The following is a 27,885-nucleotide window of genomic DNA, read 5'->3' on the forward strand; positions in this document are numbered from 1 at the left end:
AAATCTACTGTAACTCAAATGACAATCCATTCTCATGAGAAAATTAGAAAATGGGACATTTATGATACATATATAATTTTAATTTTAAAAAATAAAGACTTTATTCTACTGCTTACCCATCTTCCATACTACAATACATCTTTTGAATTACAAACAGACATTAAGTTTAGACACCAAAAAATAATTTAGAAGATTTAATAGACAGTTAAACTTATAAATTATATTTAGCTGTAAATTGTTCCTTTATTGTCATATTTGAAACTTTCTTTTATATATAAAGGACAATTAAAAGATTTTCATAAGAATAAAAGCTAGGCAGAATGAATTAAAGGCTATCTCCTGAGGTGCTTTCCCAATCAGAAGTGGATTTTCTGTTAATAAAACAAAACAGTTAAGAGCACAATTTAGTTTCAAGGGTACGAAATAATAGACTCAATAGTAAAATATTTAGATAGGTACTATCAGTTATAATAATTTTTCAAATCCATAAATAGAAAAAATTTAATACTATAAAAAGAAAAGCATTCATTTGCTTTTCTGAATTTTAGAATAAGACAATCCAATTAGGAAAATTAGCTTGACTTTCTAACTTAAGAAAAATGAAAGCATTCTACCCAATCCTATATTACTTAAAAACCTTTATAATGCTCCCTACCAACAATGTCATGTCAACAAATATTTTTAGAACACCTCTTGTGTGGAAGGCTCAATATATAAAAAATAAATAAAACTATAAAGTAGTTAACTTTATTTCTGGCACTCTATCATGCCCAATTTAAGTCCCAGAACAAACATAATTTCTTCATGCTGAGTTTCATATACCAAGAACCCTCCACTAACAATTACATTCATTTCTGAAATAGTCTTTGCTCCAAATATTGGTCCATATCTTTCCACATCAAAATTTTTCTCCCCAGTTTGCTGTTCTAATAGGCTCTTGCACTTTGTTAATAATTCATTTGCTTTTCAACAATTCATTTATTTGAGTTTCTACTAGATATTTAGCATAATTCTAGGCTTTAGGTATAATGGCTATCAGGCAAAAGTAAAGTCCCTTTCATTGTAGGAAAGTGAGAGGGGAATTTTTGTCACCAATTTTAGAACTGAATAAATAAAATGATAATTTCAGAAAGTGATAAATGCTATGAAAAATATACACTGGGTTAAATGCTAGAAAATAATGAGAAACTTAATTATAATAATATCTAAAATATCTTGAGAACTTACTTTGGAGCTTAAATAACTTTGTAATAATTCATCACAATTAATCCTCTTAATCACCTTTGAGTTAAGCCATCTGACTCCAAGGCCTACATAGTTACCATTATGCTATACCTCTTGTCTCTCAAAAAAAGAAGTCGCCTAAGCTAAAACTCGGTTTTTTATAAAGACTGACTAACAAAAAATAGAAAACACAAATCCAGATTCATAGGATGAAAATGAAACACAGTTGTACCTCATTCCTTTCTGCTCTATGGCTTGAGAGGAAAAATAATCAGTGAAGAAAGGAAGGATTGTCTGAGTTTAAATATAGTGATTTATGACAAACGATTTATATAATCAGCAGCAATCAAATCTTGCCCATAAGTTATATACTTGTGAAGCCAAATTTAAAAATACAATGGATTTGTGAAAACTTTTCTCTCCCAATAGAATGTCATGATTATTTTCTTCCTTTTGCTTACGGCAGAGCTTCTCTACACATTTCTCTTCCTTCGTACACAGAGAGCAAGGTTCTCCTGTTGTATAAGGGCGAGAATTTAAATAATTTCCTCTGCAAAAAAGAGAGACATCGATTAGACAAATGACTATTAATTTCTTTAATTTAGTGCATGCATTTCTGCAAGTTGTTCTGCTCATTCACTAAGTCATGAATGTTGAAAAGGAAAAATAACTTTGTTCTAATTTTATGCTCATTTCTTTTGTAGAAAGAAACTATTAAAACTGTTATTTACAGGATATCCCTAAGTCACATGGCAGTTATATTCTTGAATATTCTATACAACACAAATTAGATGGGAACCTAATATAATTATGGTGTGATAGCCATAATGTTTTTAGTCATAGATACTATGATTATTTTTTCATTTTGTAAAATTTAAATTGCAAATGAAAACATGTACTTTATGATTTAACTTAAAAGTACAATACAATAGTTTTATCTAGTTCCATTTGATGATATTATAGAAAATAACAATTTGACAGCTATTATGTCTGCTTTTCAATAATATAAGCCAATACATTTTAACAAACCTCTTTTTTTTCATTTTTGTGTCGGTGAAAGACTAGGTAAGTTTTACTTACATAGAGTAGTAAAGAAAATGTAATAATATGAGTAGTATTCCATTAAAGAATATGCCACAATTTATTTATCTATTCATCTGTTGACGGTCATTTGAGTTGTTCAAGTTTTTGGCTACTAGAAATAAAGTTACTCTGAACATTTTGAACATTCATGTATAAATTCTCATATGGACACAGACCTAACAGTGTGTGAAAATTCCAGGTCCTTCACATTGTGTTTGGCACTTAGAATGGCCAGTCTTTAGTCATTCTAATAGTTGTGTAGTGGTATTTATTGTGGCTTTAATTTGTATTTCCCTAATGACTAATGATATTGAGAATTTTTTCATGTGCTTATTTGTCACTCATATATTTTCCTTTTCAATCTTTTGGCCATTATTAAAATTGAGTTTTAAATCTTCTTAATATCGAGTTATGAGAGTTCTTCCTATGTTCTCAGTGTAAGTCCTTTATTTGATATATGTTTTGCAGACTTTCTTCCACTATGTGGCTTGTCTTTTCATTCTCATTACAGTGTCTTTGAATAGAAGTTATTTTTAATTTTAATGCTATATAATTCATCAATCTGTTCTTTCTATGGATCATGGTTTTGGTGTGGTAGTTAAAAAATCTTTGGCTATCTAAACGTCACAAAGGTTTTTGTTAATGTTTTCTTCTAAAAGTTTTATGGTTTTAGATTTCATACTTTGGTATATGATCCATTTGGAATTATTTTTTGTATGTTGTATAGATATGTTATTTTTCTGCATATGATTAATTATTACAGCAGTATTTGTTGAAAAATCTTTTCCTACTACTTTGCCTTTGTGCATCTGTGAAAAATCAGTAGAACATGTGTGGTCAACCATATGTGGGTTTATTTCTGGACTCTGTATTCTGTTCCACTGATCTACTTGTCTAACTTTACACTAATACCACAATGTTGTGATTACTCAATAGTTTTAATAATTCTTGAAAACAATAGTATTAGCCCTTCAAATCTGTTCTTTGTCAAATTGTTTCGACTATTCTAAGTCCTTTAAATTTTTATATGAATTTTCTGGTCAGCTTGTCAATTTCTATAATAAGATCCTATTGGGGATTTTATTGGGATTGTATTGAAGCCATAGAACAATTCAAGAAAAAACAACATCTTAAAAATATTGATCCTTCTAACTCAGGAACAATGTATATTTCTCTAATTATGTATATTATGTAATTTATGTATGTGTGTAATCTATATATAATATGTAATCTATCTATATATGTAATTACATACATCTCTCTAACAATGTATAGATCCCTAATTATTTCTACTATCTTATTAATTTCTCTCATAACTACTATGTAGTTTTCAGTCTACAGGTCTTTTTCCTTTTCTGCCAGAAATATCACTAGATAATTTATATTTTTTGATGCTATTATAAATGGTATTGTTATTTTGATTCAATTTCTGATTGTTAATTGCTAGCATATGGACATGTAATTTATTTTTGTATATTGATTTTGTATCCTGAAAAATTTCTAACTTTTTTAGTTTACGGAGAGTTTTGGCAGAGTTAACTGGATTTACATAGACCTAGAGACTAGAAGTCAATGACATATGGCCCCTCTGCCAAATATGGCCTGTGGTCTGGTTTTGTGCAGTTTGTAAGCTAAGATTTATTTATTTTTTAATATTTTTTGGAAGGTTAGTAAAAACAAAACAAAAAGAAAGATGAATAAGTAACAGAGACTGTATATGGCATGCATATTTACTATCTGGTACTTTATAGAAAAATATTTTTACTATTAGATATAATGTTAGCTATGAGTTTCTCATAAATGCCCTTTATTAGGTTTATAGACATTTCCTTCTGATTTTTAGTTTGCTGGGAGCTTTTATCCGGAATAAATGTTTGGCTTTTTTGGAAACTATTGAGAAGATCATATGATCCCTTATTTTTAGGTTGATTAATATTGTGAACTACCTCAATTTATTTTAAAATGTTAAATCAACCCTGCTAATTCTAATATTTGTGTCAGTTCTGCATCAGTTTCAAGTGATTGATTCTCCTCCTAATTATAAGTGTTTTTTTCCTGTTTCTTTGCATGCCTGGTAATATTTGATTAGATGTCACAGATTGTAAGTAGTAGGTGCTAGATATTATTTATTTCTGTAAATCTACTTGGGTCCCCCCCCCCTTTTGGATGCAGTTAAGTTACATGGGAGCATTTTAATACTTTCAGGTTTCAATTTATGACTTGTTAGGTAGATCTGAAACAGTATTTTTCTATTCCCTGTGTGAGGGCCAGAAATTGTTTCCTACAATTATTTCAGATGGCTCTTACCTTGGCCTCAAGTGTGTGTTTACACACACACGTGGTAATAAGTATTTTGGAATATTCAGGGAGGAATATCCTTTGCAGATCTCTTAGGTTCTCTGCATATAGTTCTTTCTGGTACTCTCTTCTATGAACTCTAGCTGTATAGGTTTTCCTGAAGACTTAGCTCAATTTCTTCCACTCAGAGAGTCTATCAACCCCTGCTTTAGTTCTCTGTCTATGTGCCATGGCCTGAAAACTCTCTCAATGTAGTAAGAGAGTTAGCAATTATAGGGCTAACTTTGTTTTTTTGCTGTTTCTCTGAGAACACAGCCCTTTGTTGTATAATGGCCAGTGTCTTAAAAACTGTTGCTTTATATATCTTGTCTGTTTTCTTTTTTTGGTTGTTGTTTTAGTTGGTAGAGTATATTGGTGCCTATTACCAAGCCAAGAGTGATATGACAATATCCTGTTAAGCTTTTGAAAGGCCCATAAGCAATCTGTTATGTACATGATTTGTTTGAACTCAAAAACCTGGCTTATTCAAAGCAACATGTTGTTCCACTGCACCATGAGCCTATTATTCATTATTATTAATATTATACATTATTAATTATAACCTCTATTAATTATTTTTCTCTTTCACTTTCAAATTCAGTGATTAGTCTCCTCAACAGAAATGATGGCAACAAATAAGTGTCAGCAGTTCTGCAATTTATCTTGTATTTGTAAAAATTGTATTTTGCCTCAGGCTTTAAGGTTATGAATTTGTCATTTTTATTTTTGCTTCTGAGAAGCAGTAGAAGAAAACACACACATACACATATATATATATACACACTTCTATCTATCCATAGTAATCTTGGCTTATCTCAGTTCCTTTTGTCAATCCTGTATAGTTATTCTTTGTCTTTGTTTTTATATTTTGTACATTTTATTTTTAAATTTTTGTTTGTTGAGGAGTTGAGTTATTAATTGTCTTTATATTTTTTCTTGTACAGATCCACTGGGATTAGAGTTCTAGAATTTCATTTTTGGAGTCTCCCTTTAGGCTTAAGCCTTATATTTCCATTTACATATGCAATTATAAATGAGACAATTAAAAACTTTCTGGTTATTTTATTAAGGTAATATACTTTTACCATCATTCTTAATCATTTTTTCATTCCACTTGTATTGTATTAGAGAAACAAATGCCAACCATTTTGTGTTCCAGTATTTAGATATTACTGTGGCAATGTAGTTATATTATCTCTTTTTTTACTTAAAATCTCATTCTTTTTCACTCTAAAGTAAATATTTTATGACAGGTATAGCTCTTCATTACACAAGGCAATATTCTATCACCATCTTCTATTTTCACATATTTCATTTGATTAGCATAGTAGAGGGAGACTTTACTTATCAAAAATATATTTGTGTCTAGTATAAGAGCCTCTTCCTGGAAACTATTGTTAACATTAATTTCAGTTTAAAATATTTTTAAAAGATAAATAACTTACGCAGGTCCATAGTTGCATACAAACAGTGCTCTAAGGGTAGGACAATTTTCAACTGCACAACCAACTTTATATGACTTGGCCCAGACTACCTATGAGGAAAGGAACTTAAAAAATATAATATACAGAACAAATCTATGCATATAAACAGTACATTGTAGGAGTAGGTATAATCTTTGTCATGCTAACAACAAAAAGAATATACATAAATATTTATTGTTATTTTTTTCTAATTTCTAATATTTGGTTTAAAATGATTATTTTGTTGAGGCTATTTTCATGAGGGCTACCTAACTAGTTTTGCCTCATTGATAATTCTCATAAATCAAAAGAACAATATAATATAAAGCCAAAATCATAGTATAAAATGTAGACAAAATTATAGGATGTTCTAGATGATTTGTGAAATATATTTTAATTCTCTCCATGGGCATATCATATTAAAATAATAGTATACATAAAAATGATAACTTTTATTTGTTTTTCTCAGAAGAATCCTGCATAATTTGTGATTACATTTTTAATTTTCTGGTATTAACTATATTCTCCCCTGTGTCAAGTCACAAGAGACAGGTAGGAATTAAGAATATATTGAGTTGATTAGAAAAATGCATGCCATGAATATGGTGAATATTTTTATCTAGTTGCAAAGGATAGCGAATTTATTCAAAAGAGTGAAGACTCCTATGGAGAACTAGCCATAGGAGAGAGATAAAGAGGTGAAGATCATTAGTAGTCCTTTGTGATAATGACAAAATAAAATTTTTCTTCATTTTTCCAAATGAACAAATGGAAAATACTGATTTACTCTATCTAAAAAATAACCCAAGGAAATTTGATACAGAATAGATTTTTGACAACAGAAATAAATTTTCTCAACTCATTTATTTTATGACTCTATTAGCAAAATGTATTAACCTAAACTATGTATTAGTCATTTTTTCCATGGCCTTGTTATAGACAAAATCAATAATTTTGCAAAATATATTTTAATGGCTCTTCGGTTGCCTGAGAGGCAGCAAAGTGCAATAAAAAGCACAGTGAACTGAGATGTGGAAATGAGCTTTGCTTCCAGCCATTTGTGTAGCTTTGGAGAGTGACATATCAATTCAGAGCTAGTTTACCACTTAATAAAATGAGATTAAGCTAGATCATTAAAAGATGCCTTTCCTTTTGAATGTTTTTAAAAATTTATAAGCTATACAACTGCAAGTATATATATTTTCAAGAAATCATGTTTAAAAATTTTGTTCATGAATAACCAGCTATACCATGTAATTCCATTTGATTAATTTACCTAAATTAAACTTTTCTTGCTTTAAGAATGATAAATATAAATATTGACTATGTATACATTTAACATGTACTGAGTTCTGGAGATTCAGAGGGGTGGGGCATGGGAGGGGGTGGTTGATGGGAGGTGCTTGGTGGGTACAATGTGTGTTGCTTCAATGATGGATGCACTGAAGTCCCTGACTTCACTACTATTGAATATATTAATATCAGTGTAGCAAAATTGCACTTCTACCCCATGAATATGTACAAATAAAAAATGAAGTAAAAAAAAGAAAAAAAATGTACTGCTTTTATTAAAGGAATTAGATGTAGCATTAATATGAACAATGGATGTAACTCTAATAGAATATTACCAAATGATGAATGCAAAAAAATTTTATTTCATGTTGTTTAGAACATTAAGCAAGATATAATTGTTGAATTAATAAGAAGAATGAACCTATTACTAATTATTAAGCTTATTTGTAAATTAGCCAATGAAGAGTTAGCTCCCATTTCTCATGTAGCAATGCTAAAAGAGGAGGGGCATTTGGGAACAGGTTCTTTTTTCCTTACAATAAAAGAGAAGACAGGATATGTTAACATAAAGGCTGTGACTCAGCCTTGATGCCATATTAAGTATATTGTATTCTGGTTGCTATCAGGACTCTTGGCATTTGATTCATTCTCTCAATTTTCACAGCAATAGCCAAACCATATTTTTTACCGACATCTTTCCTGATATACTAGAGGATGTCCAGACTTAGAGCATCCTGTTGTTGAATAAAGAGTGAAGAGAGGGGAAAATAGAAGCTGCTGTTCTTTGTTCACTGCACCTCTGATAAAAATGATTTGCTTTCAGACACTGTATATGAATTCTATTTATACAAATGAGTAAGGTTGGAGAAGAAAGTGAGCTCTTTCTATTGCTTTAGCAGTCCATTTTAGGAGCTTAGTACCATGTCTAGGATTAAAGCTTAGCTAAAAATCGAATTCTGCTTTTCACCAAAAAGGAGTAGCAGGGACACATTTATGCTTCTACCTTGAAACAATCAAAAGAATTGAGAAAATTATAGGAAATAATGATTTTCATGCTACTGAACATTAGGCAACAAAAGATAATGCCCCTGAGAGTTAGGGCAAAAAGAAGTGTGCTGTGTAATTGTCCCAGCTTATTGCCTTGAGAGAGTTTCCAGATTATGGCTCAGGGAGGGGAATATCAGGAGAAACTTGGTAGACTCATATGGTTCAGAAAGTCTGAACTGAGAGTCCAAGGAAGCAGAAGATAGAGGGCAGAGGACTGAAGAGATGAGAATTGTACAGTGACAGGACTGTGGAGATCTGCAGAGGGTCCTCAACTATTCAGCAGAGTGCTAGTCAGAGCACGTATGTGAAGAAACTACTCCAGGCTTGGGAAAGAACAATCTAACAGAACTAGAGGAAACATATTAAGCAAACCAAAGTTATTAAATAATAATAACAAAAGAACTACAGAAAACAATACCAAGGCTTACACAAAGCCAAGAATATCCAAACTGGGAAACTTCATCATTCTCAGGGCACTGGGTGGAGTATGTGGAAGAATTCTGCCTCAGTAGTGAGAGATAATTGACTCTAAACTAAATATTGCTTTCATTCGACCTAACATATTTTAAAAGCAGGCCCCCAAAGGCTCAAATAAATTCCAGATAACTTACCTATGCTCTAGAAGACAGTTCAAGTATATTTATAGGTACACAAATAAATCCAACACCCCAAAGGGCAAAATTTACAATGTTGGGAATATAATAAAATTTTCCCAATATGATAAGAAGCAGGAAAATTTGATTCATAATGAAGTAAAGTGTAGATCCATTAAAACCAAGCCAGAGTTACCATAGATGCTAGAACTAGCAGGGAAAACATTAAAATAATCATTATAACTGTTCTATATGCTTAAAGCATATATTCTATATATATATATTTTAAGCATATATTCTATATGCTTAAAAAGCAAGATGAAAGATATATTCATTGAAGATATTTTTTAAAACCCCATGAATTAAACTTCTAATTCTAAGATTGAAAATAAACTAAATAGGATTAATAGTAGACTAAACATTATGGAAGAAAAGATTAGTGAATTTAAAGACGTAGCAATAAGACTATCTAAAATTAATCACATGGAGGAAAAAAATTCAAGAAATAAAGAAACAAGAGCATCAATTAACTGTGGAACAACTGTAAATGGCCTTCTACACACATAACTAGACCCTAGAAAGAAAGAATAGAAAAGGAGAGAAAGAAATATTTCAAGAAACAATGGCCAACATTCTCTCAAATATGATTTAACTATAGACTTATAACTCCAAGAAATCCAGTGAACTGCAGCACAAGAAACATGAAGAAAATTAAGGTAAATTATTATTAAATTCCTCAAGATCTATGATAAAGGACAAAATTTAAAGGCAGTAAGTGAAAAAAGACCCATTACATACAAAGGAGTAAATAAGAGGGTTACAGTAGAATTTTTGTTGGAAGCAATGCAAGTGACAGTGGGGTAAGCTTTTTAAGTTCAGAAAAACAAAGTCAGTATATAGAAATCTATTCCCAGTAAAAATATCTCCCAAATAAAGCTGAGATTTTCATAAATTAAAAAGAAACTGAGAAGAAAATACTAAAAATTTTGTCTTGCAATTGCAATGTGTACAAATAAGGACCAATTAATAAGATATCAAATATTTACCTGTGTATAATGTCCACAAACTTTGGTACATGATCTATTATTAAAATTATAATTTGCTACTTCTTTATGCCAACTATTAATGGCAGTTCTTGCTGTAAATCCCTTTAGTCCACCTAACCATATATTTTGTCCAACAAATTTAAATCTTTTAACGCATCCATTTGGTCTATTTAAACAGGGGTCATGCTTGAATTTACACTTCTTTGCCCATGCTAGAGCCACCTCCGCTAAACTTGCATCCCAACTCTGAAAGACAAAAATAATTTACATTGAATTGTGCATATCTGTTTGCATCAAAATTATTCTAATAATTGTAATCAATTACATTTTACTTAGATTTGTTATTTTAATAAAATATAGTTTTTCTTTGGTATTTATTATGTTCACAGTCATTTCTTTTTAGTTCTGCTTTAGAAGCACTTATTTAATACCCACTCTGTGACAGTTCATGGTTATAGTTCCAGTAATGAGCAGATGGCTTGATCCATTAGAGACACCCAACAAATAAATCTGAATGTGATTAAAATATGTCAGAGTTCAAAGTCTAATAATTCAGAATTTCATGCAAATTTATCATAAGCAAAGAATAAATATTCATTAATAATGAAAAACAGAAAAAAATTTGGAATAGAAAGAGAGGAATTTCTTCAATTTGTTCAAGGGTATCTACAAAAATCCCAGAAAACCCCTCTATGTAAAGGTTAAATATTATAGTAAAAGATTTCTCTCAAGATTGGGAAAGAAACAAGATGTCTGCCCTCTTTATTTCTATTTAACATTGTACCAAAGATTAGGTAGTATAATAGAATATATGAGCTATAAATATATCTGATAAGATACAAAATGTATAAAGATTAGAATCTATCATTTTTCACAAATGTCACTTCTGGATAGATAAAAAATTCAAATGAATAGATAAAACTGTAATTAATAAGTGAAATTATCAAAGTTGCCATACACAAGAAAAATATACAAAAAATCATTTGTATTTCCATATGTATCTCTACAAATTAATAGCTTCAAAAATATCAAATATGTATAAGTGATATATAAGATCTCCACACCGAAAACTATAAAACATCACTGAAAGAAATTTTAAAATACTTAAATAAATGGACAGATATAAAATGTTCATGGACCAGAAGAATCAATATTGAAAAAAAATACTGATCTTGATATTTAATTTATTTCTAATAAAAATCCAATTGGCTTTTTTGGTAGAAATTGATTATAAAATTTATATGGAAATGCAAAGGACTGAGTATAGATAAGACAATTTTTTACAAGTAGCACAAAACTGGAGACTTTCTCTACCAGATATCAAGATTTTTCACAAAACTTCGTTAAGATATCATAGTACTAACACAAGAATAAATAGCCAAATGGAACAGAATAGAGTCCAGAAACAATTTATCATAAAAATGACAGTCTCAATGTAGTTATTATTGCCAAGTTGATTTTTTAAAAATCTTTTTATTTTGAACTAATTATAAATTCACAAGAAGTTACAAAAATAGCATAAAGGTCCTGTATACACTAATTTCCCCAATGATGATGTCTTCCTTTTTTTTTGGAGACAGTCTTACTCTGTTGTCCAGGCTACAATGCCATGGCATCAGCTTAACTCACAGCAACCTCAAACTCCTGAGCTCAAGCAACCCTCGTGCCTCAGCCTCCTGATTAGCTGGGACCACAGGTGCTCATCACCATGCCCAGCTAATTTTTTTATTTTTAGTAGAGAGGAGGTCTTGCTCTTGCTCTTGCTCAGGCTGGTCTTGAACTCCTGACCTCAAGTGATTCTCCTGCATCAGCCTCCCAGAATGCTAGGATTACAGGCGTGAGCCACCGTGCCTGGCCAATGATGTGTTTTGTAACTATAGTATAATATCAAAATCAAGAAATTGACATTGGTACAATCTGTACAATCTACAGACCTTTTAAGATTTCAACAGTTTTACATGCATTCATTTGTGTGTGTATGTAGTTTTATGCAATATTATCACATGTATAAATTGAATAATCACCCCCACAATCAAAATACAAACTGTTCCATCATCAAAATACAAACTGTTCCATCATCAAAATGATCCCTCATGCTAACCCTTTAAAGTCATACTCAGTCACTACTTACTCCACTCTATCCATAACTCCTGGAAATCACTAATGTGTTGTCCATTTCTATAATTTTGTCATTTCAAGAATGTTATATGACTAGAATCCTACAGAATGTAACCATTTTAAGATTGGATTTTTTTCACACAGAATAGTGCTCTTGAGATACACCCATGTTGTTCTATGCATTCATAGTTTTTTCCTTTTCATTGCTGAGTAGTATTCCACGGTAAAGATGTACCACAATTTGTTTAACCTTCACTATTGATGGAAATTTGTATGTTTATGAGTTTGGACCATTGTAAATAAAGCTGCTATAAACATTTATGAATAGATTTTTGTGAAGCAATATATTTTACCTTTTCTAGGAAAAAAGGAAAATGAGAAAGGCCCACGTGTGTAATTGCTGGGACATGTAGTAAGTGTATGTTTCACTTTTTTTTTTGAATAGAATTAGGGCCTACAAGTTGAATTCCATTACATGTATATATTATATGGTGGTGAAGTCTGGGATCTTGTACCCATCACCCAAAGTACAACTGAGTGTACACTGCACCCCACAGGTTATTTTCATCCCTTACCCACTCCCACCCTGGCCTCTTTTTGAGTCTCCAATGTTCATTATACCACTCTGTGTGTCCTTAATGGCCACAGTTTAGCTCCCACTTGTAAGTTAGAACATGCAGCTTTTATTTGTATGTTCCTGAGTTACTTCCTTTAGGATAATAGCCTCCATTTCAATCCACATTGCTGCAAAAGACATTACTTCCTTCTTTTTATGGCTATGTAGTACTCCATGGTGTGTATGAGTGTGTGTGTGTACGTGTATGTACACACACATATGACATTTTCTTTATCCACTCATTGGTTGATGGGCACTTAGTTTGATTCCATATCTTTGTGATTGCAAATTATGTTTCAATAAAGCAGTGAGTGCAGATTTCTTTCAATATAATGATGTCTTTTCCTTTGAGTAGATACCCAGTAGTGGGATTGCAGGATCAAATAGTAGACCTACTTTTAGTTCTTTGATAAATCTCCATACTGATCTCCATAGAGGTTGTATTATTTACATTCCTGCCAATAGTGTGTGTGTGTTCTGCTTTCACTGCATCTATACCAATATCTATTTTTTCTCTACTTTTTAATAACGCCCATTCTAATTAGAGAAAGTTGGCATACCATTGTGGTTTTAATTTACATTTATCTGATGATTAGTGATGTTGAGCATTTTTTCATGTTTTTTGGCCATTTGTGTATCTTTTGAAAAATGCCTGTTCATATCATTTACTCAGTTTTTAACAGACTTGTTTGTTTGTTTCTTTCTGAGTTGTTGCATTCCTTGTAGATTCTGGATGGTAGTCTTTTGTTAGATACATAGTTTGTGAATACTTTTCCCCATTCTATAGGTTTTCTATTTACTCTTTTGATTATTTTCTTTGCTGTGCTGAAGGTTTTTAGTTTAATTAAGACCCATTTGTCTATTTTTATTTTTGTTGCATTTGATTTTGGGGTCTTAGTCATAAATTCTTTACCTAGGCCAATATCCATAAGTGTTTTTCCTAGGTTTTCATCTAGGATTTTTATCATTTCACCACATTTTACATTTAAGTCTTTACTTCATCCTGAGTTAATTGATGGTATCCAGTTTCATCATTTTGCATGTGGTTATCCAATTTTTCCAGAACCATTATTTATTGAATAATGTGTTCTTTCCCCAGTGTATGTTTTTATCTGCTTTGTTGAAGATCAGTGGTTATAGATATATTATTTCTGGGTTTTCTACTCTGTTACATTGTTACTTTTATACCAGTACCATGAAGTTTTGGTTACTATGCCCTTGTAGTATAATTTGAAGTCAGGTAATGCAATAACTATTGTTGCATTCTTTTTGTTTAGGATTGCTTTGGAAATTTGGGATTTTTTTGCCTCCATATTAATTTTAGAATTTTTTTTTATTCTGTGAAAAATTGGTATTTTAGTAGGAACTACATTTTATCTTTAAATTGCTTTGGACAGCATGGCCATTTTAACAATTTTAATTCTTCCAAACCATGAACATGGGATGTTTTTTATTAGTTTTTATTGTTTATGATTTCTTTAAACAGTGATTTGTTGTTATTTGTATAGAGATCTTTTACCTTCTTGGTTAAATATATTCCTAGTTATTTTTTTTCTGCTATAGTAAATGGGATTGAGTTCTTGATTTGGGTCTCAGCTTGGTCACATTGTTGTATAGTAATGCTACTGAATTTTGTATGCTGATTTTACAACCTGATAATTTGTTGAATTCATTTATTAAATCTAGGAGTCTTTTGGAGAAGTCCTTAGGGTTTTCTAGGTATAAGATCATATCATCAGCAAACAGAAATAATCTGACTTCCTTTTTTCCAATTTGGATGCCTTTTATTTCCTTCTCTTGCCTGATTGCTCTGGCTAGGACTTCTACTACTATGTGAAATAGAAGTAGTAAAAATGGGTATTTTTGTCTTGTTCTAGTTCTTAGGAAGTATGCTTTTGATTTTTCCCCATCCAGTATTATGTTAGCAATGGGTTTGGCATATGTGGTTTTTATTATTTTGAGGTATGTTACTTGTATGCCAAGTTTTTTGAGGGTTTTTATCATGAAAGGATGCTAAGTTTTATTGAATGCCTTTTCCGCATCTATTTTGGTTTTTAGTTCAGTTTATGTGGGGAATCACATTTATTGACTTATGTATGTCAAACCATACTTGCATTCCTGGGATGAAACCCACTTGATTATTGTGAATTATCTTTTTGATAGGCTGTTGAATTCAGTTTCCTAGTATTTTGTTGAGGATTTTTGTGTCCACGTTCATCAGAGATATGGGTCTACCTTTCTTTTCTCTTTCTCATTCTCTTTTTTCTTTCTTCCTTCCTCCCTTCCTCTCTCTCTCTATTTCTCTCTTTCTTTCCTTCCTTCCTCTTTTTCTTCCTTTCTTCCTTCCTTCTTTTGTTCCTCTCTCCTTTTCCTCCTTCCCTCCCTGCCTCCTTCCTTCCTTTTCCTTCCTTCCTTCCTTCCTTCCTTCCTTCCTTCCTTCCTTCCTTCCTTCCTTCCTTCCTTTTCCTTTCTTTCTCTCTCTTTTCTTTCTTTCTTTCTTTCTTTCTTTCTTTCTTTCTTTCTTTCTTTCTTTCTTTCTTTCTTCCTTCCTTCCTTCCTTCCTTCCTTCCTTCCTTCCTTCCTTCCTTTCCTTTTCCTTCCTTCCTTCCTTCCTTCCTTCCTTCCTTCCTTCCTTCCTTCCTTCCTTCCTTCCTTCCTTTCTTTTCTTTCTTTTCTTTCTTTTCTTTCTTTCTCTTTCCCTTTCCTGGCTTTGGAATCAGGATGATACTTGCTTTGTAGAATGACTTAGAGAGGATTCCCTTCTTTTCAATCTTTTGGAATAGTTTCAGTAGGATTGGCACCAATTATTCTTTGTATGTCTGGTAGAATTGGTTGTGAATTCATCTGGTCCTGGGCTTTTTCTAGTTGGGAGATTTGGTTTTTTTTTTTTTTTTTTTTTTTTTTTAACTAATGATTCAACCTGTTACTTATTATTGTTCTATTCAGGATTGCTATTTCTTCCTGATTCAATATAGGGAGGTTGTATGCTTCCAGGAATCCATCCATTTCTTCTAGGTTTTCTAGTTTATAAACATATAGTTGTTTATCATAGTCTCTGATGATCTTATGTATTTTTATGATATCAGTTCCAATATCCCATTTCTCATTTCTGATTGTGTTTATTTGGATCTTTTTGATTATTTTCTTGGTTAGTCCTGCTAGCAGTTTATTAATTTTAGTTTATCTTTTCAAAGATTCAACTTTTCCTTTTGTCAATCCTTTGTACTGGGGCTTTATTTTTTAGGACGTGGTCTCTATTTTATTTAGATCTGCTCTGATCTTTGTGATTTCTTTTTTTCTGCTAACTTTGGATTTGGTTTGTTCTTGTTTTTCTCAATTCCTTGAGGTACAATGTTAGGTTGTTAATTTGTGATTTTCCTACTTTTCTGATGTTGGCATTTAATGCTATAAACTTTTCTCTTAATGCTATTTTTTCTGTATCCCACAAGTTTGGTTATATTTTGTTTTTATTTCCATTTATTTCAAAAAAAATTTAATTTCCATCTTTATTTCTTTACTGACCCAAGGTTCATTCAGGAACATATTTAATTTCGATGTATTTATATAATTTCTGAGATTCCTCTCCATATTGATGTCAAGCTTTATTCCACCATTTTCTTAGAAGATACCTGATATGATTTCCATTTTTAAAAATGTGTTGATATTTGCTTTGTGGCTTAAAATGTAGTCTATCTTGGAAAATGTTCTATATGCTGATAAAAATGTATATTCTGTATTGGTTGGATAGAATGTTCTGTAAATATTTGTTAAATCTATTTGGTCTAAGTTCAATTTAAGTCTACTGTTTCTTTGTTGACTTTCTGTCTTAGTGATCTGTATAGAGTCATGAGTGGCATATTGAAGTCCCCAACTATTATTGTGTTGCTATCTATCTCTTTCTTTAGGTCTTGTGATATTCATTTCGTGGATCTGGATGCACCAATATTGGATGCAAACATTTACAATTAAAAACAACAATCTGAATATAAAAGTCATATTAATTCAACACAAATGAGGAAGAAATGACAGTAAATAAACGCTAAAGCTCTTAATTTAAAATAACAAGAGAATCAGTAGATATCATTTTATTATTCACATTGGTAAAGAAATTATCCAATGAGTGACTTTGGAAGCTCTTTTTATATTGCCTGTCAATGAGCTAGCTGGGGTTGGGGCGCCCCCTTCTCCTATAAACAGAGGTTGAATCCTAACTTACCTTCTCCACAATTCATGTAAGAAATTAAACTTTGTTAAGCCACTGAGATTTCAGGATTTGTTTCACATCACCACCTAGCTTAGCCTCATAAAACTCATTTCTGGAAGTGGCATGCAGCTATAATAAAAATCCAAACTCATATCAAACTGAATCTTAGGCAGAAGGATCCCTGCTGTGGTCCCAGACTTCATAGAATATCACATAATATACTCACACAAACACACATGATTTATTATAAAACAAAAGGTTACCCTCGCCGGGCGCGGTGGCTCACGCCTGTAATCCTAGCACTCTGGGAGGCCGAGGCGAGCGGATTGCTCAAGGTCAGGAGTTCAAAGCCAGCCTGAGCGAGACCCCGTCTCTACCATAAAAATAGAAAGAAATTAATTGGCCAACTAATATATATATATATATATATATATATATATATATATATATATATATATAAAATCAGCCGGGCATGGTGGCGCGTGCCTGTAGTCCCAGCTACTCGGGAGGCTGAGGCAGGAGGATCGCTTGAGCCCAGGAGTTTGAGGTTGCTGTGAGCTAGGCTGACGCCATGGCACTCACTCTAGCCTAGGCAAGAAAGCGAGACTCTGTCTCAAAAAAAAAAAAAAAGGTTACCCTCATTCTAACCTTAGTACTGGTATAGTTTGATTCACAACGCTAAATGTCTTTGTCTTTTTCATATTTTTTTTTTATATACAAAAGGAAACTGTAATTTTTCATATTTTTTTAAAAACAAGTATGTCTATGATAATAATCATATTTGTTTTAAATGATAGATGATAAATAGGTTTGTGAATATTATTAGTGATGATATTGGAGACAGACACTGCTTCAGAGTCCAAGGAAGATTTGAAATATGGAAACTGTTAGGTAAGAGAAAAGATTCACTTGTTAAATTTTTTCTTTGCCTAAAAGTAGTAGATTCTGGCATAATGTAATATTGTTTACCAGTAAAACTAAAAGTCTGTTTCCTTACTTTTCTTCATGTTCTTATTTGGGGGTAGAAGTGGGGTACATTTTGCAATGGTGACAATTTCTATTACTGTTAGGTAGGGATAAATGTAGATCTGCATGTTACCTAAGTGAAGCATGACACTAATTCTTTTTGGCCACTAGATGGACATGAACATGAGAATAGTGAATAATTCTATACCTATAAAAACATATATGACAATTAAATTTTCCAAAAAATTTAAAAAGAATTAAAATACTAAAAAAGTGATATTAATCCATTATAGTTTTTCCTTTTCATTTTAAAAGAAAGTTTTGGCTACTTTAGAAGAAATGAAAATGTAGTTACTGATAATATTAATGGAAATGAGCAAAATTATTATGATCAAACCCAAGCCTAAAAAGGTCAGATGAAATCCTTGAAACCACATATTGTTTACTAAATAAATATTTCATTACTGAGCAAACGAAAAATTTATGTGAAAACATCCATTTTTGTTCCCTCTAGGCTACAAATGCTGGTGGCAAGGCTGTTTAAACCATGTAAAGGAGCTTAATTATTAGATGCCAAGCAGTGAGGAAACTGCCATCAGAGCAGGAATGATGGCAGTCAATGTTATTCAGGGCCAAAATATCTGATAAAACTGACCTATAACTCAGAAACCATAGCATGAGTCCATTGAACTTGAAGATCGAGGCAGAAGTTGGAAAACAGAACAGTAATAGCATCTGTTAGTTGTAGTGTGTATTCAGCAAGATATTATAAGAGTAAACAACTCTCCATTTTGGAAGAAGAAATGAAAGATAGAATCAAGAAATGTGTGGCCTTAAGATATGGGAGATAAACTGCTTCTAAATGGCATATAGGTATGAGGTTTTTAAAAGGCTTTGAGAAAGAAATGTTGAAAAACTTTCATGTGAATAAAAAGTGTTAGGGAAAAGAGGAGATGACGTATATGATTCCAAGGAAATCCTCTTAATTGACTAAAAGTGCCTTAGCAGATGGAACAGGTTAAGGATGTACCAATTTCACCAAGATTCATGTTTTAAGGTAATTACTGTTAAGATGAAAAAGAAAACCACTGAAGGAAGGAAGGAAGAGTGGAAGGAAGGGAGGGAGGGAGGAAAGAAAGGAGGGAAAGAAAGAGAGAGAGAGAGAGAGAGAAAGGAAGGAAGGAAGGAAGGAAGGAAGGAAGGAAGGAAGGAAGGAAGGAAGGAAGGAAGGAAGGAAGGAAGGAAGGAAGGAAAAGGAAGGAAAGAAGGAAGGAAGAAAGGGAGGAAAGGAAGGAGGGAAAGAAAGAAAGAAAAAAGAAAGAAAGAAAGAAAGAGAAAGGAAGGAAGGAAAGAAGGAAGAAAGGAAGGAAGGAAGGAAGGAAGGAAGGAAGGAAAGAAGGAAGGAAGGAAGGAAGGAAGGAAGGAAGGAAGGAAGGAAGGAAGGAAGGAAGGAAGGAAGGAAGGAAGGAAGGAAGGAAGGAACAGACTCAAAAATTTCTCCAAACTGTACTTTAAGGGTGTACTGTTGGTGCTTGAAACTGATTGGAGGCATACAGCTGATAGACTTTCAGAATTTTTGAGAGATGTATTCCCCCAAATTTTGTAAACCTGGTGTGAAAAGGCCTGTGAATGCTGGTGACTTTAAATGATCCTCGGACCATTTTGTGAGCAGAAAGCAGTCTGAGAAGACTATATATCCCCAAATGTGGTATGTTTCCCAATGCCCAGTTCAAATTGGGCTCAGAAGGATAATGGACAAGGAAGAACATTTTAGAGGGAGATGATAGGGGCGCCAAGGGTGGTCCTAACACCTCTAATCCAAGAACTTTTCTAATCCTCAGCATGGGAGGTTTTCATAATATCTACCCTAAAGATTTCAGAATTGCTCTGAATCGATGATTACTATATGATTCCAATTCTTCCACTTTCTGAATAGGAGTTTTTATTATGGTTGTTCTATCTTTGTACCACCATTGAATATTAAGTATGTGAGGACAGACATGATCTTTAGGTCAAGAGTATTCACAACCAACCTTTTTGGAAAGATTTTTCAATACCTCCCAGAGACATTAGACTCTGATTCAGTAACTGGACATGATATTTGGTTGTATTCTTTGGGGGAGCCCTTAAACATGTTTTTATGTATGAGAGTTTGAAAGGAATAAAAGAATACTTGGTAAGCATAAAAGCAGTTTCTTTTAAGACTAATTCTGGTAAGTGGGTTGTGGGTGGGTATGACATATCAGCTCCAGGTCTGATCATAAAAGCTCCTGGACAACTCTCTAGCTTACTTAATGGTGATTCAGTAGAGCATATGTTGGCATGGAGGAACCAAGGTGTTAACAGCCTGTGGCACTCCATGAGAAAAAGGTGATACGGAGAATGGTCCCATCAGTATTGGACTTGTGAGATACTAAACCTATATAGTTTAAAGCCCTTGAGATTTTAAGATTTGTTAATACAGCATAGTCTATCATTTTCTGACAGATATAGAAACTGACATGAGAAATGAAGTGCCTAGTTTTCCTGGATGATAGATAATAGAAGACAGGAGAAGCTTATGTTGAAGACTCAGCCAAGGGTTAGTACTTCGGCTTCTGTCCAAGATGAAGTAATAGGACAAGATTTGTCTTCTCACTTGAAACAAAGAAACAAACAAAGCTCCAAATATATGAAAAAAGCAGTTGTCAAGACATAGGATGTCTGGCAGCAAAGAAGAAAGGAAGAAAGGGAACAAACATGGTAAGCCCTATGATTGCCTTAGCTTACTGCCTTAAGAGAATTTTCACACCATGAAGGAGTACCAAAAAGACAGACCTTCACAGGGAGGAAACACCAAAGGTGTCTAGAGAGTCCCCCTTAAGTATTTAGGAGAGTACTGGTCAGTACATGCATGTGAAGAACCTAATCAAGGCCCAGGAGTAAAGAAGGACTATACCTAATGCTCACACAGTGCTGGGCATAGTGCTTCTTGTCACCATCCAGATTGAAAAACCCCATAATCTTGGGAATTTTGTGAAGTACTGAGAAGGATCTTGCCTTACTAGTGGGAGTGAATTATCCCTAGACTAAACATTATTTTCATCCTGCCTAAAAAAATCTTAAAAGTGAGATTCAAATGGATCCAAATTCCCAGGAACATAAATGTATGCCAGAGAAAGAGTCAAAAATATTTACAGAAACACAAAGATAACTACCACCCACCAAGGTAAAATTCACAATATCTAGCATCTGATAACAAATTATCTGTATGAAATAATGCAAGAAAATATTTCCCAAAATGGTGATAAAAATCAGTCAAGGAAACTGAACCAGATCTGACACAGAAAATAATGATAATAATGATGATAAAATAATGAAATGAAAAGAGCATTAGTGAGCTGTATGACAACTTTAAGTGATATAATATACAAGTAATTTGAGTCTTTAGTCTTTGAATAATTGTAGGCCAAAATTTTTCATAAATCTGCAGTCCAAGAAGCTCTCAACAAACTCCAGGAAGTATGAACAATACTATGCTAGGTATAAATAGTTGACCATAATCAAATTGTTCAAAACCAAGGATAAAGAGATAGTTTTAAAAGCACCCAAAGAATAAATACATATTATTTACATGGCAGCTGAAGATAAGGATCCAGTATATTTCTCTTGACAAACAATGTTTAAGAAGATAGAAAATAATGAAGCAATATTTTTAAAGTTCTGAAAGAAAAAAGAATCAATCTAGAATTCTATACCTGGTGATAATATTTTTTTTTAATTAAGATAATTAGTCTCTTACAGACATAAAAAGTTGATAGAATTCATTATCAACAGATCTACAGTATAAGTAATGTTAAAGGAAATCCCTTGATTTTCAGAAGAAAAAGTGATACCACATGGAAATATGGATTTTCATAGACAAATTAAAAGCATAAGAAAATGGAAAAGGTAGTTAAAACAATAAGAACAAAAATTAATGAAACATTAAGTGGGAAAACAACAAAGCAAATAAATAAAACCAACTGCTTATTCTTTGAGAAGATGAACAAAATTGCTAAATCTATGCACATACTGATCAGAAAAAGGGAGAGAAGACATAAATTACCAATATCAAAATTGAGACAGGTAGCATTACTTTAGATTTACAAAGATTAAAATAATAAGAAAATATTATTGACAAATGTATTCCAATAAATTCCACAACTTACATGAAATGGACAAATTTTCTGAAAGACACAAACTATCAAAGCTTACTCAAGAAGAAAAAGATGGCCTGAAGAGCACTATAGATCTATTAAATTGATCTTGAAACTTTACAACTTTTTTAACTGTGATCCTAAGAGTTAAATTATTTCTACAAATATTTTTGAATAAGATAACCATCACATATTTTGAAAAAACAAAATATTCCTGTAAATAAGAATCCATGTAAAAACAAGAGACAAAAAATTCAAAATGACTTCATTAAATTTTTTCATTCATACTATGCTTTATGAGGTTTTAAAAATATATATTGATAAAAATATTAATATTTTAGAGTGCTGGGTAGAGTGTTTAATGTCAATCAGGTAAAATCATTTGACATTCAAATCTTCTATATTTTTACTAATTTTTACCTATATATTATCTTATTTATTAAGACTAAAATCTCTATAACTGTTTTTTCTCTCCCATTACTTTTGCCAATTTTCGTACACTAAAATATGTTATTAGAGTTATTTGCATTAAGAATTGTTGTGTATTTTGTAGAACTTGTCCTTTTTTCATTCCTAAATGTTCTTTTTTATTTCTGGTAAATCTCCTTGTCTTAAATTCTACTTTGTCAGATATAAATATAGCACTCTATCTTAATTATGTTTAACATATTTTTCCATCCTTTTACTTTGATCTTTTCTATGACCTGTTTTTGTTACAAAAAGCCTTAATCCAATCTGATAATCTCTCTTTATAATTGAAGTGTGCGGTATTTGTATTTAATGTAATTCTAAAATGGTTAAGTTTTAGTCTACCATTTGCTATTTTCTATTCATCCCCTCTGTCCTTTGTTCCTTGTTCCTGACTTTTTTCCCAAATATTAATCAAGGACTTTTCAGTATTCTACTTATTGCATTTTTAGGTCTATTTCTTTGTAGTTTTCAGTGGTTACTCTAGATATTAAAATGTGCATTCTTAACTTCTCCTTGTCCTCATGGAAATATTATTATAACTCTTTGTAAGGAACTTTCAATAAATAATTCTATTTATCCCTACTTAATTGTTTGTGCTTTGGTTGTAATTTTGCTTCTATAATACCTCATTATGCACCTCACAATACATTGCTATTTGCTTTAAGTAGTCAATGCTACGAAGGAAATATGAAGGAAATATATTATATTTAATCCCACATTTACTCTTTTAATCATACAATATATAATAAAATTCTTTCAAAAGATATCGCCAATATCACTATTAATATTAGCATTTATGATTTGATTATGATTATTTTTATTTGATTATGATTATGATTTCAGTTTAAGATTTATTTCTAGTTCATTCATGCCCTGTGCCCAGCCCCTAAACTGTTGGAGATTAAGGTAAACATAATATATTAAAATATTTTAACAATTCTCCATTAAAGAGATCAGTTTACTTTTGTTTTATTTTCCAAACATTTTTGAAATTCCTTCCTCCTCAAAATATCATTTTCCCATACAGCAGAATAGTGCTGTTTTGAACTTATTTTAGTGCCTGAGTTGTAATTTTATAATTACTTCCATTTTATTTTCTGTTGGATAGAAAGGAAGAAAGCTGGAATAGACATGAGTTATAATATATCTACATTTGCATAGTACATAAAATAGACTAATACTATCAACATTTGTGTTCATAATTATATCATGTTTACAAGCAAGAAAAAAGTTATAATGCAAGGAAAATTTCCAGGAATAAAATTCAATCAAGAATTTGTTAAAAATTTGTAATTTCTATAGATTATTTTAATAATACAATGCTCATTACGCTTTGTCTTTAATAGATTACTCGCTTTTGCCTTATTGTCTATATGACAGAGGTCTGCAAAAGACACAACCAGTGCAATGTTTTTGGAATTAACTTTCACATAGTTAATAGTTTTCATGAAAATGACTATCTGATAGTGTTCAAGTGCTGATTTCCTTATTCACAGCCTTGTTGAGCAATTTTCTTTTTTTCAAATGAACACTTTGGGTTTATATGATATATTAATAAAAATAGATATGAAAACAAGAGACTCTCTATCTTTGTGCTATTTCTTTTATACCCAGTAACTTGGTTGTGTGAGACAGGAAGTGCTAGCCAAAAAGTGGGGGGAAACCAACAAACCTTAGTGGTGAAAACCAAGCTACTTCCAAGCACCGCCCTTTCTGCATCCCGCCCTCCTGGTGTCCCCTGGCCAAGAAACTAAGTAGTAGTCAAGGAACAGATTTAAGTTTTCTTTTCTCATCCATTCTCAACATTACCTTGAAGACAGGTCAAGGGGTGATTTTTTTTTTTAAACTACATGTATAAAGTCCAGATCGAATTAGTACAATGAGTCCATGAAATATACCGCCCAGATACTTTAGGATGAACCAAAGACGTAAAAACCAGCCCAGGTTCTTTCTCACCATATATTTCATGTCTGCTGCAGGGGGGTTGACCTGGCTACGCCATTTGTTGTGGGTCGTGACTGTCTCGTCTATAAATTTGCGGTCTGTGATGGATGGGACTTCGGAAGATTTACTGGCCACCAGACACAGACCTAAGATCCAAACGCAACTAAATTGCTTCTTCAAAGCCATGGGAGGACGCCCAAGATTCTCTGACTGCGTAGACCAGTAACGGCTCCGACAACCCGATTTCCTCGGCCCAGGCTCTCCATAGGCTCCAACCTGCTGCACAGCCTCGAGCCCAGCACTGGCACTGAGAATGCTGGGCCACAGTGGGCACTGTTGTCATGCGGACGGGACACAGGGCTGGATTCGCCTGCTACAAAGCCCTGGGCTACAGGGGAAAGCCCTGAGTCTCCCCCCTTGCTGCAGGAGTTGGAAACATGCAAACAGCTTTCCACGTATCCAATCCGGAATCACCGCACAGTGCGCCTGGATTGTAATCCGGTTTGCAACACGAAGGCAGCACAATGTTAGGTAAAGAACGAGTATGGGATGCTGACAATGAGCCAGGCCGGTGCAAAGGATTACATATTAGTTTCATAGACTCAGATTCTGTGTATAGCTTTTTTTTTTTTTAAGTATAAATAAACTGCAGCACTATATTGCCAATTTCTTCAGAGATTGGGAGTAAAAATAGGCAATGCATACACTTGATGACATACTCTGTGCTAAATTACTCACTTGTCAAACATTTAATAGTTTGCTTCTGTTTTCTCATCTGAAGAGACTTAACGCCAAGAAAGATAAAAATAAACACGTGAAAAAGTGTAGCCAAGTAGTTCCTCTTGACAAAATCTTTCGTTTTTTTTAGTTTGGAACAGACCTACTGTTGGTAACAAGTAGACTCCAAAGGACTGTTTTAATTGGTATTCTACACACTAGACGGAATACATTCAGTTGCTTATTTGACCTACATTGCAATATAAATCAACTTCGCTTGGCTTAATGTTTTAAATCCATTATATCAGTTATATTGTTATTCAATAATAAACCAGCATTTTTTCCATGACATTAGATAACATTTTTTCCAGTATTTCTATGGTTAATAATTTGAAAGTTTTTTTACAATGCTATTTAATTCAAATGAACATATTAATACATTTACGTCTACTGAATGTTCTGCCAAAGTCAACCTTTACACTAAAAAGGAAACAAATAAAGAAAATTGATGAAAGTGTTATTTTTTTAATAAAAAGCAGAAAATTAGATTATAAAATGGAGAAAATGCAAGGATACTAATGGAAATTCTGTTGGGCCATGGAGAAAATATTTTTGGCATACTATCAGATCAGTTATATATGCTACTTTACTATCACACACATAGTCCAGACTAAGTTTCTGATATCCCATACCCCAATATATATAGACATAGATATACACATATATGTATGTGTGTATAAGTGTACAGATAGATATGTAGCTATATACATATACATGAATATACACATACATGTCTTAACCTGTGTATATGCATTTATACATACAAATATGTACATGTATATATACATATCAATATATATATAGAAAAAATTTTAATAAAGATATATATATATATATTTAGAGAGAGAGAGAGAGAGAGATTTTAAGGAATTGGCTTACTTGATTGTGGAAGCCACAGTATAAAATCTGAAGTCCTAGGCACAATCCACAAGGCATTACATAATCTAACCATGCCTAGCTCTCTGGCTCCTTTCCTGCATTCTCTCCTAGCTCACTCTGCTTCAGCCACATCCACCAGTTTGACAAGGATGCTCTCCCCCAGCCCCTTTGTATTTGCTGTTCCTTTTGCCTGCAATGCACTTTGCAGAGTTCCCTTCAGTTAAATCTCCCTTCATCACTCTACATTCTCAATCTGACACTGTCAATTTCACTTAACCTTTCACTTTTTCTTCTTTGTATTAATTGCTACCTGAATTTATGTTATTTATTTCTTTAACGTCTGTCTCCTCTATTAGATTGTAACCTTCACCACAACAGTGGCTTTGTTTTCTTCACTGCTGTATCTCTAGCACTTTAAACAGGTACTGTAGGCCCTCAGTAAAAATTTATTGAATGAATGAATGAAGAAATGAGTATTCTTTAACTTTCTAATAGTATTGTATACAATTGTAAGCCTCTTGAGAGCAGAAACGATATTTTACCTGTCATATATATAGACAATAAATATTTTTAACTCAATAAATAATTTAAAAAGCAATACTAGATAGGTTTATATGTTTTATCTTTCTTAACATTGGGTATAGTGGGAGATAGTTTGTGTTCAGTAGATGTTTACTGAATGCATGAATGAATGGGTAAATGAACAAGTAAATGAAAATTTAAAGTAAAAGTTGAGTTTCAAATGCTATCTATTTTGAATCTGCAAAGTAATAAAGGTTAACATATTGCTAATGTAGTTTCACTTAGTGTATAAATAAATTAACTGGCTTTAACAATGGAAATTTCATAGAATAATGAATTTAAAATTGGCAAAAAATTACAATACATATAGCCAACACATACTCTAAGATTATTACTCTTATAATAATAAATGTTTTAACAAAATACCTGAATTGTATAAAAGTATTTTTTTAGGCCATGTTTCTAATGGCTTAGACAGTTATATTCAGAAATACTGAAACAATTTAGGTATAAAAAGGCTAAGTACCAGGAACAGGCAAGGGCATGTACTAATGTTATTTTCTTCTATATCTGTTTACAGATTGGCCAACGTTAGTTGGGCCCTGGAATTTTTTACAGTCTTTGATAAATTCTTTGAAAAAAGTTTAGGTTTTTTTGTTTCATGTTTATGTGTTTTTTAAAACTTTTACTCTTGCTTTTCATTCTATGTGGGGATAATGGGCAGATGAATTTTATAAAGTGCAGTGGAGAAATAGAAAGGATGATAACATTATACCCATTGACTTTACTATTTTTATGCTTTAAAAATGTATTTGTGTTTTTACTCCCAAACTGGCTCCAATGTGCACATTTTGATAATACTGATATCTTTGGATGTTTGGCTCTTACAAATCTCATCGAAATTTGATCCCCAGTGTTGGGGGTGGGGTCTGGTGAGAGGTGCTTGGATCATGGAGGGGCATATCCTTCATGAATGCCTTGGTGCCCTCTCTGAAATAATGACTGAGTTCTTGCTTTATTAGTAGACACATGAGAGCCGGCTGTTTAAAAGAGCCTGGCATCACCTACTTCCTCTTACTCCTACTCTGGCCATGTGAGGAGCCTGCTCTTCCTTCTCCCTTCAT

General features: G+C 32.4%; 1 protein-coding gene across 1 annotated transcript; it reads right to left on the reverse strand.

Annotated features, from left to right (window-relative positions):
* Positions 1 to 208: 208 nt before the first annotated feature.
* On the reverse strand, positions 209 to 27,885 carry GLIPR1L1 (GLIPR1 like 1). Its single transcript, XM_012751040.3, has 6 exons — positions 27,830 to 27,885; positions 24,596 to 24,899; positions 10,087 to 10,332; positions 6,090 to 6,178; positions 1,686 to 1,774; positions 209 to 371 (listed from the first exon to the last, which is right to left on the reverse strand). Exons 1-6 carry the CDS (start codon positions 27,883 to 27,885, stop codon positions 286 to 288), a joined length of 870 nt encoding a protein of 289 aa, XP_012606494.2. The 3' UTR covers positions 209 to 285.

The sequence above is a fragment of the Microcebus murinus genome, chromosome 10, assembly GCF_040939455.1.
Source record: "Microcebus murinus isolate Inina chromosome 10, M.murinus_Inina_mat1.0, whole genome shotgun sequence".
NCBI classification, from domain to species: Eukaryota; Metazoa; Chordata; class Mammalia; order Primates; family Cheirogaleidae; genus Microcebus; species Microcebus murinus.